General features: G+C 36.7%; 1 protein-coding gene across 6 annotated transcripts in view; it reads right to left on the reverse strand.

Moving 5' to 3' along the window:
• LOC103625595 (complement C1q tumor necrosis factor-related protein 7) overlaps nucleotides 1-16,871 on the reverse strand; it is a 100,643-nt gene that overhangs the window by 8,250 nt on the left and 75,522 nt on the right. For 4 of the 6 annotated variants that reach the window (XM_017727601.1, XM_017727606.1, XM_017727605.1 and 1 more), the window contains 11 exons: nucleotides 13,828-13,920; nucleotides 11,931-12,022; nucleotides 10,644-10,658; nucleotides 10,037-10,204; nucleotides 8,573-8,678; nucleotides 7,097-7,206; nucleotides 6,881-6,977; nucleotides 5,526-5,624; nucleotides 2,789-2,965; nucleotides 1,985-2,005; nucleotides 695-898 (listed from right to left, as the gene is read on the reverse strand). In XM_017727601.1, the coding sequence (XP_017583090.1) occupies nucleotides 695-898; nucleotides 1,985-2,005; nucleotides 2,789-2,965; nucleotides 5,526-5,624; nucleotides 6,881-6,977; nucleotides 7,097-7,206; nucleotides 8,573-8,678; nucleotides 10,037-10,204; nucleotides 10,644-10,658; nucleotides 11,931-12,022; nucleotides 13,828-13,920 (1,182 nt within the window). The remainder of the gene's footprint in view (nucleotides 1-694; nucleotides 899-1,984; nucleotides 2,006-2,788; nucleotides 2,966-5,525; nucleotides 5,625-6,880; nucleotides 6,978-7,096; nucleotides 7,207-8,572; nucleotides 8,679-10,036; nucleotides 10,205-10,643; nucleotides 10,659-11,930; nucleotides 12,023-13,827; nucleotides 13,921-16,871) is intronic. The other 2 variants (XM_017727602.1, XM_017727603.1) reach the window with 2 other exon arrangements.

Raw genomic sequence — 16,871 nt, forward strand, 5'->3', positions numbered from 1 at the left:
GGGGGGTGTGGCCCCGGCAGCGACGGGGGACCCTCACCCCAGCAGAGCAGATGGAGGGGAGCAATGAGACGTCGTTGGGACCCTTGGATGCTTCCACCTAACCCCTGTCACCTCTCCCTGTTCCCCCATCCCCCACGCACACTTCTTTTTTCCATTTCTTTCTTTCTTTTCTCTTCCCTTCTCTTTGCCTCTTTTACTGTTAAATAAAATACATCCATTTTTTGGCATCAACATCTAACCTCGTTTGGTTTTAATCTCATTTCTGGGAATATTTTGAACCTTCTAAGTTCTTTCCGGTTTACGCACAGAGACTTAGCTTTCTTTGCTTTTCTGGGTTTAAACTGGATCGTAACATTAGCTCATTTTAGAACTTGTATCAAAGACTGATATGATTTACTGCCATTGAGGTTTGGCATAATTCTTTGTCTTTTAAAGGACAATACTCATTAATATATTTACTTTTTTCCCCTGAGAAGACAAATAATATTTTACAGTATCATTACAGTTGGATTTACCGTGTATTACACATAGTCACTCTACTTTATTTTGAACTGTAGTTTTTCCTTTGCAAAAGGTGTAGCTGTACAGGAGAGACACAAAGCTGGGATTTGCTTATGTGCACATGCACAGGCAAACAAACAAACATCTTGAAAGCTGTATCCCAGAGACTTTACAAGCTTTTCTCAGTACTTACTGCTGCTGTTTGAGATCTATTTGGGATGGCATCAAGAAGCTCCTGTGGTGGATTCAGAGGTTTGATATATCTGGTAATAAAAACTGTTTTCCCATCAAGGTCAATTACAGTTGTTAGGCACTGGCGGGTTGGAAACTTTGATGTACATTCAGCTTCATATTTTTCTGCTGCCTGGAGCAGTTTCTCATCTTCTTGGGTATCAAACTTCAAAAGACAGTAGAATTTATACAAAAGCGGTTTTATTTATAGTTTGGACTTAAGCCTTTACTATATTTGGCCATATTTCACCACTTAGAGGACAATAAAAAGAGTGTTAAATTCTTTCCTAATAGCATTTTTAACTTGCCTTGTAGTAAAAAGTTTTACTTACAGACATGTAAGAAAGGTCAAGGCAATGGAAAATCACGTAATTTGCATTTACTTATGAGTGCCCATAATGATCTATATGTATAAGCTGGCTTTATTAAAGCACTGAAAAATGCAGTGAAAGTTATGGCCAAGTAACACTGTGGGGATAAGGATGTAACACCACATATTAAGTCAAAAGGAAACAATTATGGTTAGGTACTAATCGTATGTGCTATTCCCATAGCACTCCATTAAAACCACAATTGACATCATGCATAAAATCCCAGTGATTATTATATAAATAATACTGCAACAACTCTGCTCAATGCCAAAATATTTGCAGAGAAGGTTCAAGTGATTTTCAGATGAATCCTTTTAATTCAGAAGTGTCTAAAATTTCCATATTTTTTAAATGAGATTTTTCAGAAGCAAGTGTAGGACTCAAAAGCACATATTAATTATATAACAATGACAATTATTTTGTCATGTTACCTTTAAAAGATGTCATCTTTTAAAGGTATTAGGATTGGTCAAAATTATCTACTTAGAATTCCTTGTATACTTCTAGTGGTGCAGACAATTAAAGTTCATCCTTCATAATATTTTTGTTTAAAATAAGCCACTTTTGTCATTTGTTACTCTTCTCAAACTAACCTGAGGTGGAACAGCTGGGCACTGGCCTGCAGCTAGACCACCAAGATAGCAGAGAAGGCACACAGTGGTGATTCTTCTCAACCACAATTAACAGCAGAAAAGTACAGCCTCTGGCACATTATAAATTTAAATACAGCAATTTACTGCAAGTATTACTGGCAAATAAACAATTACTATGTCACGGTCAAGTAACACAAACTGCAAAAAGGTTGCTGAATGGCACAACCCCAAGCTAAATCTTAACCTGGGAACAACACGAATATCTCAACTGATTTGTTAATATTGTACCTTCTTAAGCATTTCATTCATCTATATAGAGGTTCAGGAAGGACAGCAGAAAAGAGAGGAAAAATAAGTAAAGAAACAAAAAAGATATAATAAAATTAAAGTAAAATTATGCTTAGCATCCTAAAACACTACACAAGCATTTCAAATTATCTGCAGGCCAGGAATAGGAAGAAAGGATGGCAAATTATTTAGTTAGTTATTTTCATTTTACGGCAAACGCTTTCTATAATAAGTGCATGTGTTGCATCTGGAGAGCTGCAGCAAAGAATTGTAACAACTATTGTTGTTAGTCTATGGCACTTCTGGTTTACTAATGAAACTGAAAAAAATAGCAGCTGCTGTTTAAAAATTATCTTCAAGATCTGGAGGCATGCGTGAAGCCATAAATAATAAATGCTCATTTGAACAGTATAAACACAGAAGCAAGAAAATACTCTTTGCACCTGCCATCTCCTGTTTGTTCACTGTTCACAAATACTCACATGAATGCTTTGCTGTTTACAAAAGTACAGGGAAAAACTACCTGCTCACAGATATGAATGCAAATTTGCTTTCTCTTAAGACTAAAATTAGATACTGAGCAAAGTTATTTCTCATGCATTAAGTGCACATCTCACTTAATGGTGCATCTAATTAAATTGAACTGAGATAAAAAATCTGAAATAAACCACTCCGAATTTGTATGAAGGTCCTGTACTTGCATTCATCTGCTTTGGTACTCTAAGGAGACCTATTAATATGCATCTCAAGAACTGCACCACTGGAAACAATGAGCAAGAGTTTGATGAATTACTGATTAGTTACCTTCTCTCTGACAGACTCTCCGGGGATGAGCTGTGGTTCAGTGGTAATAAACAGTGTTATATATGAGCCCTCGCTCAGATTTTGCACAGAATCATAACCTCTCTCCATTCCCAGGTTCTTTTCTTTGCTGTAGCCAAGAAGGACTGGAGGAATATTGACCTTAAATGTACCATCAATCTACAATAGATATAGAGAAATATTTCTCATTTAAAGCAGAAGTTCCCTCTCACATAAATTTGCTACTTGTGTCCACATATTTTCTTCTTTTGATTGTTATTTTAAGCTACAAAATAATAAAATGAGAGAATATGATATTTATGTTGATTAACTGTGGGGAAAACACGAGATATCATATTGTTAAATATATTAATCACAACTTGATTTCAGCCTCTCTTGCATATTATGAACACTAATATTCAATAAAATGGAAATCATATACACTAGTTCACAGAGAAAGAAAAGAGTGCCAGCCTTTCACTATTTTTCTTTCAAACAGCAAACTCTACATAGCTCTATTTACCTGGAAAAATGAAAAATTGGCAAAATACGGGTTGCAGGACTGTGCTTCTCAAGGCAGGAGCAGACCAAGGGGTCTTTGCCTATGAGTGACATGGGAATGATTTCCAGCATCTCAGTGATGGAACCCCATTCCATGCAGAACCTACTGATGCTTCTTGGGTGGAACTGGAACTGGGCCCATTTTTCCAGCTTCCCCACGGAAGTACCCTGACAGACTCACCAGCCCTTTGCAGCTCCCCCTGCCACCACAAACAGAGAATAAGGTCTTTCTGAAGGGCTGGGTGAGACAAGAGATGGCAGGCTGCACACTTGCTTGGGCAGGTTTCAACAGTGAAGGTACCCAGTTTTAGGAGAAAAAAATTAAGCTCCTGATTCAGACACAGTTAAGGCAACTGCCACCAGAAAGGGTATCTTCAGTGGATGTGGAAAATGAACAGATGACTCACTGGCATGGCTCATCAAACATTTAAGAACAAAATTAAGTTTTGATGAGGAGAAAACTAAATATATCACTCAAAATTTCTGCTGCAGTATATTAGAACAGGATGATAAAATGCTTCATTTGCTACTGAAATTTAATTGCTAGATGCACCTTGATACAACCACTATGCTGATCAGGCTTTTTCAAATTCCATATGAAATCCTGTTCAAGTGCAAAGAATCTCTACTGCTGGAAAGATCTATACAAGCACTCACACTATGCTTAGGCAATCACAAACTCCAACACCTCCTCAAAGGAGTCAGAAATGTATCTGACAGGAATTCTGGAGCTACTCTGGTTCTACAACAGAAAGACCAAGAAGAAGTATGAAGAACAGAGGCTGACATCAGTATGGGAAATCCTTAGAGATGGATTGTGGATGGTGGTTGTGTCCTTCAATACGTATTGGTAAGCAGTCTGTTAAAATGTTAAGTCTGCCCATTAAATCTCACACTTCTCAGGTGAATTTCATTCATTCAACATGGAACAATTCCCTAAAAATGAGCATCGGATCTTGTCGTTTCTTGTTTGTTGACCTATAGCAATGGTGGTCACATTACGTGACATTGTCTGCACAGGATGGCCAAGGACTCATGAAAAGAAGGTCAGACCTTACTACTTACACCTTCTTTAAAATCAGTGTAAGCTTCATTATATGGGGAACCACAACCCTCAAAGAGATAAATTAACTGATTAACCTCCCAAGCTGAAGAGAGCATATTATTAATGATCTAGCAGAAACAAGTGGACTAAGCCTGGTTAGACATACACTGTCCAAAATTCCTCAGCAATGAAAAGAATCCCATGCTTTCCTGAATCCCACGACAATTACTTTCTGTTACGCCTTGCAGACAGCCCAAGAAAACCACTTTGATCACCAAGCACTGCACTTAAATGAGACTCCTCTAGATTTACCCTCCACCCAAAGAATCTGGGAGGCTCTTGAAGTCCTTAAGGTTCTGAGAAGTGCCCCATACAGCCAGAAAAGAGCAAATGAATGTGTTGTTAGGAATGCAACTGATGTCTCAGTTTCTTACTTCATGAAGATTCTGACATTTGTGAGAAGATGATTTGATCTACACATAAAAGCACCTGCCACGCAGAGGAAGTCCCACAGCACTATTACAATGGAATAGGACTATCAATGGAAAGAATTAGTTTCCTTATACTAAGTCCAGGATGAGCGGCTGGACAAAAAAAGTCTTTCCTCTGTGAAGAAGTGCATGTTTTACTATTACTCCCATGACTAACTGTTGCTATTTCTTGAAGAAAGCTTCCCTTTAAAAGTTCTAAAAATAGAAGAAAGAAGGGATTGGGAGAGGCAAAGGTGAAAATCTGGTGATTCATGAGAAGTGTGGAAAAAAATGTTTGGTCAGATTTCCTCACCTACCTAGGTGATTCTATTCCTAGTTCATCTATCAGAGTTGTGCAGTACTAGAGACCTCAAAAGCCACTGCGTCTTAAAAATCTGTGCTTTTAACCTTGCTACTGAAGGAAGCCAGGCTGCACTGTCACTGTTGAGTACATTTTGTTTATCACTTCTCCCTTCAAAACCTTGAACTTACTGGCAAATACTCACCAAATCTGTCCAAAAAATCCCAGTGGTTTCAAAGACATCTTCAAACAATTCCATAAAAATAAACTAACAATTACAAAGAATATAATTAAATCTGACATTCCATTTCCAGCCCTTTTCCATTCTCAGTTCTGTATTTTACTTCAAGTAAAATCACTTACCCTTGCTTGAAAATATATGGTAGTAAATGGAATCTTAACACATCCCAGCCAGTGTCTCTCAATACGAGTGTGGATTTCACTTCCTCTTTCACGATCATCCTATTAAAAAGTTGCCCAACAAAACACTTTATAAGACAGCTTCACTTCCTTTAATTCAATCAACAATTTAATCAAGGCATTAATAAAAATTCTGTATTAAAAATTTTCTGTAAGTATCAGTTCCATTATTAGTGCAGCAGAATTATTCTGCACACCTTTCAGGCACACCAGATGCTGAAAACATAAGCACATCACAGTCCATGATACAATGTGCTTGCACTTGAGGGTTCAAGTCCTCTATAACCTGTGATAGAGAACTTAAAAAGTCTGACAAGGAGTCCACAAGAGTCTTCTCAGACAAAGTAAATGAAGCTCTGGTCTTCTAATGCAGTATTTTACTTGTATTTAGTAAAGCTTTTTGAAGTTAAAATGGTATGAAAATCTAACTAAACCCTGTGAAATGGAAAAACTGTTTTCATGTGTACTGCCTATCAGAGATTTCCAAATCTTGTATGATCAGCCCAGAACTTATTTTAAGAAAAAAATCTCTAGAATGACATCCAAATTTCAAGAGTGTAGCTTTCTTCCTTCTGCTTCATCAAGTATCATTTCAGTTTTGAGGACAGAATTCTGTTCTCAGTGAAGTGTGTGCATTATTTATTTTTGGGTTATGTTTTCAAGATTTTTGAGTGCTGCTATTTTTGTATATGCTGAATTGACTAGGAAAGCTTTGATTGGATTCAACAGGGGAAGGAGTTATGCCCACACTGAGAGCTTACAAAAATTTCTTGTTACTAGTACTTGCAATTTTTGTCTCATTCGAATCAATTAATGCATACAACCAATAGACGGTTTGGGGTTTTTTTATTTTTTCACCAAAGAGCTTGTAAAACAAGATGAGACAAAGTGTAACAAAATAGTTAGTAAAAAATACAAGAACTGGATCACTCATATGGAATGAAGTAAAAAGTTCTGATTAAGGTTAAGAACAGAATTCAGATTACAATTCATGATGCCTCTCAATTTTAGGATCACCAATTCCATTAAATATCAGTAAAGCATACTACATACATGTGTTCAACTCTAGCAGCATTTTACGTGGTACAAGCTGAATTTGTACAAAGATTAGCACTGTAAAAATTTCTCCCTCTACAACCTTGCAGTATTGACTAGATATAAAATCATAAGGAATGATAAAAGAGAGAAGAGAGAAGGACAAGAGGGGGAAAGTTACTACATGGAAAAGTCTTGTTCTGTCAACTTCAAAAAGCTCACAATATTCTGTAATGTACAGTGTCCTTCAATTATGAACTCACCTCTACAGCATCATGAAGTACTTCATCAAAAACATTAATGAAGACTTCGTCTTTTACTGACTGCAAACTGTGGGTGCTGTAGTCACCATCAGGAGCTCTGAAGAGGTTAAAGAAATCAAAAAAGTGATTTGAACAGTACAGGAAAATGTGGATAAATTTGCATGCTCAAATTAAGTTATTATTAATCAGAAATAATTTGGTTTCATTTTGCCATACCTAAATGGAAGCTCAAGTTCCTCATTCCAGCTGGGGCTTGGACCTTCTGCTGTTGTTGTCCGGCAGACTGTTCGCTGAAAAGAAACTTCTACAAAAGGACGGACCAAAACCTATAAACAGGTATCGAAACAAAGGAAACAGACCTCTGTGGAAATTCATAAGAGCACATTAAATTACACATTTAATGTATTTAGAAAAATATAATTTCTGGTGATCAGGCTGGTCCAGCCCAGATATAACTTTATACACCTTAAATATTGCATTTCATGGGCTTCTAAGCATTTATGAAGCTTTTAAAAATATTTTATACACTACCATTTCCAAAAGTTTATGTGTACTCAGAATACTTGACGTATTTATATACACTGACAAAACCACATTTTCTCCTGAGAATGAAAAAGCCACAGGCTATCTAATCAAGGAAAGTAACTGAAACAGAACATGTGATCCAGCCACCAGTGGAAAAAAGTGCACTCGTATCCTCTTATCTGTAATCCAAGAAGCCTACAGCTACAATCCTGGCTGTCCCTGAAACTGGTTCCTATGCCAGATAAGCAACTTCATTTAGATAAAACAAACCCCTAATGTGATTAAAAATGCCTTCATTAACATTCAAATGCATATGCCAGAACCTTTTCTACATTTCAAAAAGCTGTAATTTTGAAGGAAAATCATAAGAAAACGAGGAAAAAACCCTGAAGGTCTTTCATCTTCATTCAGAAGGATGCTGAATTTAGTTCTAAATAGCAAGCAATTGTAGTTTTAGTGTCAGCCATAAGAATGGCTGTGCTGGTTTAGACTACGAGTGTACTGGACCCAAAGTGAAAACAGCCAGCAGCCAACATATACAGAAGAACTGAGCAAGCATAGATGATATTTTCTCCTATTACTCTCCCAGACCTCAAACATTTTCAGATGAAAGACTTTTCTAAGTTTGTAATGATTTTTCTATTAAGTAACTCCCAATGGATCACTCTTCCAAATACTTGTTTAATACCCACTTCAGCACAAACAAACCTCTTTCATCCGCAATACATGTAAGCGAGTTCTCTGGGCACCAACCAGCTGCTGAATGAAGAACCACAACCTTCTTTTGAAGCTTGGTTTTGAATCTAACTCCTACCAGCTTCCTTTGCCCATCACTCACATTTGTACTTGTAGTGCCAGGAAGGAGTCAATCCCTATCCAGTGTCTACATGATTTGTGATTTTGTGACTTTCTACCATATTCCTTCTCCTCCACTTGCAGTTACGGGTGTTCTGGCTGAAAGCCCCACTATTTTTCACTGGGCAGTAGCTGTTCCATGTATCTGACATCACCTTCTCTGAACCTTTTGCAGCTTTACTCTCTTTTTGGAGATCAAGGAGTGGGCAAGGCAACCTTGCCAATAAGGTATGTTTCCGAGGGTGAATGCTACTGTCTGTGGAAAAGAGGAATGCTCACAGCTTCACAGAAAATGTCCATTTTGTAATATACCTGGTTGAATGCCCAATCTGGGCTATTAGGTGGGCTTTGAGCTGACGGAGAGGCTGCAAACATCTCGTTAAAGGACCTTGAAGATTTCGATGGCTGTTGAAGTTTGCTGCAAGAGGAAACAGACAACAACCAGGGAAGACAGAAAATTCATTACAAAATATGAATCCCTCACATTCTCTAATAGCCATACAGAATTCTGGAAATACTCCCGATGGTTTTGTTACAATTTTAAGCTTTGGAAGATATTTATTTGATCAAATAACACAAATAAAATGCCAGAAAGGGCTACCGAGTATATACTTCTTACAAGCCTCGTTGCAGAAGAGTACTTTGTGCCCGGAGGCTCTCTTTTCTGAAGAGCTTATCAACTGCAGACTTTTTTTTGCCTACCCCACACAATCTCTTTGAGCTACAGGTTTTTAAGTTCAAGTAGCTGAATCCCTGCAGAATTTGTGAACAGTGTAGATCTCATGGTATTCAGGCACAGCCTCTATGGCAAAGAAGAATCCATATGAATACTACAGTTTTGTCGACCCATGTGTGAAGTAAAAGAAAATAAATGTTAAAACATTTATTTTTATAGTACATCCACATAACTTTTTTTGTGATAACATCACATTACAGACTATAAAAGAGTAACTATTCATGTAGAAGCAGCTTGAATTTTTAATCTTCTTTTTCCTGTCAATGAATTGCTTTTCTCAGTATCAACTTATTAACAGGAGCAACAGAACCTGTAATACAGTAAGAGATAGAACAGCTGATGATGCTAAATTCTGTAACTGGCCAGCTTGGAAATACCTCTGAATTAAATGCAAGGTGTATTCATTTGAGGGGAGAGAGAGAGAACACTGCACTAATAATTGCTTCTGGAACTGAAACAGACTGTTCAGTGTCTCTACATGACCCACCATCATGCAGTGCAGGCATTGTCTTAATGTGCCTGAATGGAAAGGCCACCTTTAAAATTAGAGCCACATTAGGCTCGGACTATTAACTTAAATAGTTCATCAAGAAGAAGACCAACATGCTACACTCAGGAGGAAAATACAGTATCCTACAATGAAGAACTGGATTTTTTAATATTTGGTTTTGGTATTTAATTAAAATACTATGAAATAAAATTTCCCTGAGTTTTATCAAGAGGCTAGCTGAAGGTATAATTCATCTGATATTACCAGGGTTACAATGCTGTCAAAGCTGTAACTTATCTTTCAGACAGTTTCTGGTAAAACATGTCTTGAATTTCACAGCTACTGAAAAACTATTATATTAATCTACAAACTCACAAAATATCAGTTCTTTATCATCATTAATAAAAAGATAAATGTATATACGTATGTTTTTATTATGAGAATCAAAACAACACACATGGCTGCATTGCAACATCCGTTCCTTCATCCATCCTCAAAACAGCAGAAGACAGAAAATGAATCTGTACTGGAAACAAGCATTTAAACATACCTCATCACTGGTTTTCTCACTGGAATATCATAGGCTCTAATGATGTTCACTAACAGTTTGATGTCTCCATCTGATAAATTCTGTGCTGTGACCTTCTTCCTTTCTTTTCTTCTTGGCCTTAACGGTCGTTTTGGCTCTGCCAGTTTAAAGAGGCTGAGTCCCAAAATACTAATAATCATAAACCAGATATTTAGTCAGCTTTGCATAGAATCCAGCATTCTAGTGTTACCGTGACACATGAAAATTATGCACTAACATAAAAAGGAAATATTTGCTCCTGCTAGTGCCAAACAAAACTCTCTGAAATGTCAAAATGTTGCAATTGTTTAGCACTGCACAATCCAGTTCTGTCTTATATTTCAGGAATTATAACTTCAATGTGCAAAAAAGTTCGGCTATTTTGGGTGTTTTTTCCCCAAAACTGTGTAAGATGCAAACAAGACAATTACACAGCTTCAAGATAGATCTAAACTACAGTGCTGTAAACAAGGGATCTAGGAGATTACGATAACCTCTGTACAGAAGAGGCAAAGCATCTAACTACACAGCTATGTACACTGAACAAGAGGCTACAGAAAGGAAGCAGAATCAATATACCACAACATACCCGGGACCCTCAGAACTTATAACCCAAGGCAAAGCAGAACCAAAGGAAAAAAGAAAACAAATAGGAAAACAAGAAAATGAAGATGTATGTTTTGTTTATGCAGATGTGTGTAATGTTTACATCATTGATATCAACTGCAGACATTCAAAAATCACATTTAAAACCTGATAGTCGATGGCATTTCTTCCTTATATATAATAAATCCCCCTCAGTAATTACTTTTAAAATAAAACAAAATCATGAGTTACTGAAATATCTCACTAAGTAAATATTAAACAAACCACTGTTTATTTGGAATTCAGTAACCATAAAACTTTGCAAATAGAATCCAATACGAATTAGGATTCATGATGAGAAAATACAAATGAAGCATCTTATTTTAAACAAAAAGCTAATTGTAGTCCTGTTCAGATTTTTCTCTACTGTGATGTGAAAACATCAACTAAAACTAAGCATGAAGTCTTTTGTAAGAGAGCAAGTCTCTGTATCTCCAGCAGATGGGACTGTTTAGATTTATACAGCTGGCTGAAAAACACTTCGACTGTATTACAAGGGTGCTTTGTTTATAGTGAACAGAAGCAACTTCTACATGAAAGAAAAAAATAACTTGCACAACTTGTTTACTTACACAGATTTTAAGTGAGCAGAGTCATCTATGTTGTGATGACTGATACATGTGAAAATCGACAGGTATGGGATTTGAAACAAAAATCCAAAGAAAATGCTCAAGTAATAAATGAAACAATAATCTTAGAAGAAAAAAGCAGTAATTTCCAAACTCGGTATCTTTTTTGAACATAAACAGCATATGACAACATTCAGCATCAGAAGTACATGGGAAGTAAAATAAAGAAAATGACAGTTAAAACTCTACTGCACATTATTTGCAGGGTATAGGCACTGGCTGTAAGTAGGCATCACCTACAGAACCAGTACTAATGATACTAACTCTGACACTTGCCTGATAATTGGAAATATTCAATCTGGCACCAGCTGGACAATGATCAGCTCATCAGAAATGCATTATATCCTGTTAAATCTTATTTACACACTGTCACTTTATTTCTGTCAAAAGCAGACTTTTTCTTAAAAAAGTTTTTACACACTTTGTTTATCAATACATTGTACTGGCACAGGTATACACAGTGATTGGAAGTTTATCTATTATACTAAACACAAAATCACATCAGTGTGTCACATCAACACACTCTGCAAAAGAGAAATAAAAAAAGCTGGTGGTTTTACATTAATTTTTTTATTTGCAAAAAATAAGGATAGCTCTCATACCCCAGGCTTGGAATCTCCTCTTCATTGACAAGGTCAGAGAGAATGAAATGGTGTTTTGCTATGAGGAAACGGTTGATTACTGATTCTCGAACCTGTGAATGGGGAGGGAGAAGAGACAAAAGTGCATTTCTAATCCAAACCACTGCCAATATTTGCATTCTGTCTGTTAAACACAAACAGAACATCCACATACAAATTCTTCATTTTTCCCAATTCTAAGAGGGTCACAGTTGAAGAAAAAATTCCTTCCCACCAGCCATTTCTTTAGAATGTAAAAGCATCTCATTTTACCAATATAATGCTTCTCTAGAAACATACTGGCTAGATTCATAGACGAATATATGAAAACATACAATCAAAAAATTATGTCTTCATCTGCTTACAACCTACCATCAGAAACAATTACAACAATAAATGACACTAACAGACATCTCTTTTCAGTATCTAAATGAAGTTGCAAAAAAGGTTGTAGAGAAATCTATATGGTACTGGTTATGTGGATCAAAGAAATTCTCTGGACTACAGAACTGATGAAACCTGTATTACAAATACTGTGATTCCAAATAAATGTTTAAAATTCTTAGTTCCTTTCATTTCTTTGCTGAGGTCGTAGAGTGAAGCACAAAGATGAAAGTCTTCCCTCTTCTCCCAACAACTGTGTGGAAGCAGACTGAAAGAATATTGCCTTTGTCCTTTTTTCCTACCACTAATGCTAGTAATGCCTTTATACTCTGTGCTAGTACAACATCAGAAGCGATACACATACAAAGATCACATTTCAGAGTGAACTGAATTTTAGTTCTGATATGAGCAATCTAATTTTCTAGCCCATCTGACAATTTATAAAAGTGAAAAGCTGTTTTAAAATAAATACTTGTATTTAATCTATGAAAAGAGGCAAACAAAGGTACTATAATGTATGCTATTCTGTACTACTTCACTACTACTCAGTGTGCTACAAAACCCATATGTTCAATGCCATGCAAAACATACGGGGCTGACAAAGATATGACAGCTTTGTCAAAAATAATTTTTTTATACTATCATACTGAATCTGGACTTTGGCACTTGCCTGGAAGATTTAAACATTTTTTTCTCTATGGTTCTTTCATGAAGTATTCTTTCTAACCAACAATTTGTTTTGTCCTACTTTAATTCAACCTTATCATCATACTTCATGTTTTGCTGGCAGGCTAGAATTTGATACATTTTTTGATATTTACACAACTGGTAAGAAACTGGTAGCCATGTTTTGCACTTGCTACTCTGCCAATCTGAAATTGCAAACTTTTCTTGGTTAGATGATGAATGTTTTCCTTCTTTTTCCCTAAGGATTAAAGAGAATATTATCTTAATGTAATGAAAACTAGAAGAATAAATTAAATCAATGTAAGGGGAAGATGTTACTCTAATACCACAATGAAGGTAAATGTGATGGAAAATATGCCCTCTGCCTCAGGCTGCAGGACAAGACACTGCGTATTACATTAAATGATTTTTAGAAGTGATTCAGGCTGCTTTCATGGAGATAATTAAGTTCTTAGCATCACAGCCTACAACAAGGAAAACAGGGAGGAGAGAGAAATCACTGAATTCCTGGGACTCAACAGTACAAATCTCTGGGACACCGGAGCAAAGAAGAATTTACAGAACTGACAGAAATATCCAGAATGGCTGGTCATTTTGTATATTGCATCTTTCTCAATAGCATTATATAACACAGACCTCCATTTGTTCAGTTACACCAGTTTCAGGCCTAACTTGGAATTTTAAAGATGTCTGTAGGTCGTATTTAGAGATGAATCAGGTTTTAGTATTCATGGAAATAAAGTACCCAAGTACAGAAGCAACATACGGCCTACAGGAATATGGTGGGTCCATATATTTAGCATCTTACCTTCTGTAGGTAGTTGGCAACAACTGCTCTGTGTGCATCTAGGTAATTTTTGCTGTCAATCACATCCCTCTCTTTCACTCTCTTCTCATAGTCCTAAAGGTATTTATTACAGTTTGTGATTCAATATATGTTCAGTGCTTTATCACATATAAGAAAAATGCTAAGTATTTCATTAATAACAATGTATGGACCACAGCAAACCACAGCAGATGCGAGAAGTTTGAAAAGCTATTTTTAATGCTAGTTTATACAATATATGCTAAACTTCCATGAATAGAGAAATAGAGACAAGAATTCCATTCAGTTACAAGATTCATGTGGTTTAAATTACAACAAATAACTTGAAGATTTCCCTCTCTTCTTTTAAAGCTGAACTTTGACCTGCTGCTATAAACTGAAATTCCATTTGAACTGGAAGTGGAGTCACTTATTGCAGCTTCAACAGGAAGAGTATTTTATAAGCAGAAATGACGCAGTATTCTTGGAAGATGGTCTGAACTGTGTTTTAATACTAGTAAGTACTTTTCCAAATAATTAGTAACTACTTTTCATAGGGTGTAAAACTCACTTGGTGAGTAGAACTGCACTTGGTTCTTGGGGAGAAGTATGTTGATGGGATATCTCTCAGGGTTGTGGTTACTATTCTGATGGACTACAGGGAAAGCTCTACTTACAGATGCAACTTTTATTCACGAGTTTAGGAAAGTGGCTTATAAATTAAGAAAAGGCTAGAGCTGACACTCAGCTTCCAAGCAAAAACCAGAACTTACAAGTCAAGAGGACCTCCCAGGATCTGCAGGTTTAATGGCAGTCTGCAAATCACACTGGCTTTAGAACCACAGCTAGTTATGTAAAAGTACTCAGTAAAATTAATCTTCAGGTCTGAGCTCTAACAGTAAGGATGAACAGCTCAATGTCTAGTTAGTGTGCTCTAAATAGCAAAGTGCCCCTGGAATTGATTATAGGCCAGCATTATTCAGTTTTTTCACAAATGACCTGGATGAGGAAACTCAACGCACCGCCAGCAATTTAGCCAAGGATACATGATTAGGAAGAGTGGTTAATATGAGTGGCTGAACCATAGTTCAGAGGGCTCTTGCTAACTTAAGACTGTGACAACTGAAGCCTCAATAAAGGCAAAATTCTGTATTGAGGGTGGAATAATTTCATGCACCGGCACAGCCCTACAGAAATAAATGTGGGTTTAATGACAACCAAAGACGTGTTCTTTTGGCAAAAGGCAAACCATAGGATACATAAGGATCAGCATGTCCTACAGACAAAGGGAAATTAGCAGCCTGACTCCTGTCTCCAGCCTGACACTTGAGGGGACATACATGAAATACTGCAGCCAGTTTGCAGCTGCCGGTTCAAGAGGCAGGTGGAGACACTGGATGGGATCCACTAAAGTGCTACTAAGACAGGCAGAGGCCTACAGAACATGACCTACAAGAAGAGGTTAGAATCTTAGAATAATTTCAGTTTGAATAGACTACTGGTGGTCATCTGATCCGAACTCTCAGAGTCGGAACAACTCCAATCAGAATGCTCAGGGCCTTGGACAGTTTCATTTTCAGTATCTCTAGAGATGGCAATTCTACAAACTTGATGGACAATACATTCTAGAACTTGAATACCGTTCTTTGTGAAAAATGTTTTCATTATATTTAACTGGAATGTCTCTTAGAGCAACTTGTATCTATCATCATCTCACCTCTAAGATGAATCTCTGTTTTCTCTGCACTGCTGGGTACCTGAAGGATGCAGTAAGAAACCCCCTCAGCCTTGCCTGCTTAGGCAAAAACCACCTTAGTCCTTTCTGCCTCTCCTTGTGGGTCATGTGCTTCAGCCCGGCACATATTCTGGTAGCTCTCTACTGGACTTATTCCAGTATTTCAGAGTCTTTCTTGCACTGGGCAAGGTGTTCAAATTCATCAGTCTGGTGAAGAAGAGATTAATGAGCAATGCAGTATCTGCCCACAACTTTTCGAGGGGCAGTTACAAAGAACAAGGTGCCAAAATTGTCTCTCTAGTTCCAGACAGTACAACAAGGGAAAGCAGCCATTAAATACAACTTGGAAGGCTCAGGTTGGACGTGACTTTTTTTTCTTTTTTTGAAAAATCTCTGGAAGGATAGCGAAGCACTCGAACAGGTTATCCTAAAATGCAGTGGAGTCTCCCATTTAGAGGTTTCAAGACTTGGCTAGACAAATAAACAGCTGACCTCATCTAGTGCTGGCAACAGTACCACCACTTCAGTAGAAAGCAGGATCAGATGATCTCCAGACAGTATTTTCCAAATAGTATTTCCATGATTCTACGAATTTACAGACTTTTTTGCCAAATAGCTAGTAAACCAACTAGGAAATACAGTATCACTTGAAACTTAGTTTTGAAGACCACAGCATATAAAATAAACTTGGAATGGGTAATCATGGGTTTATCCAATTTAACCTTAATGGAAAAAAATCAACAACCCCCATCAAAATAATTCTTCAACTATGGTTTTCAAATTTTGAATGGTAACATGAAATGAATGAAAATAGTCCACAAAATAAACTGGATCAGAAAGGTATACCAAAGATGTGGTACGTCTTTAAATAAAAGATAAAAAACTAACCTCAAATGTAAAAATTAATAATATTTATTGCAAAAAGACAGATATGAGTGCATTAATAAATATATTTTTTAAAAACATATCATCCAATAGAAAGGAAGAAAGGAGTTTTTCAAATAAATCTATGTCAGAAGAAGAAGGGATGAGACAGCAGTTGCCAGAATCTGAGATGATTCTGATCCTGCTAAGGCAATGAACACGCTAAAATGCTCCTTAGCTACACGAATTGCTAAGAACAAAAAAATGCATGACTTTACACTAATAACAGAGTTGAGATAAAAATAATTGAAGTATAACCCAAATAAAAAAAAATGCACACATTGCATTTCAATAAGGTAATTAACAGACAGGCAAGGACAGAGTAAGGTAATTGGAGCAACATACTAAAACAGAAATATCTGTAACATAGGCTCTAATGAAACAAAAA

This window comes from Corvus brachyrhynchos, unplaced genomic scaffold (assembly GCF_000691975.1).
Source record: "Corvus brachyrhynchos isolate BGI_N302 unplaced genomic scaffold, ASM69197v1 scaffold80, whole genome shotgun sequence".
Taxonomy (NCBI): domain Eukaryota; kingdom Metazoa; phylum Chordata; class Aves; order Passeriformes; family Corvidae; genus Corvus; species Corvus brachyrhynchos.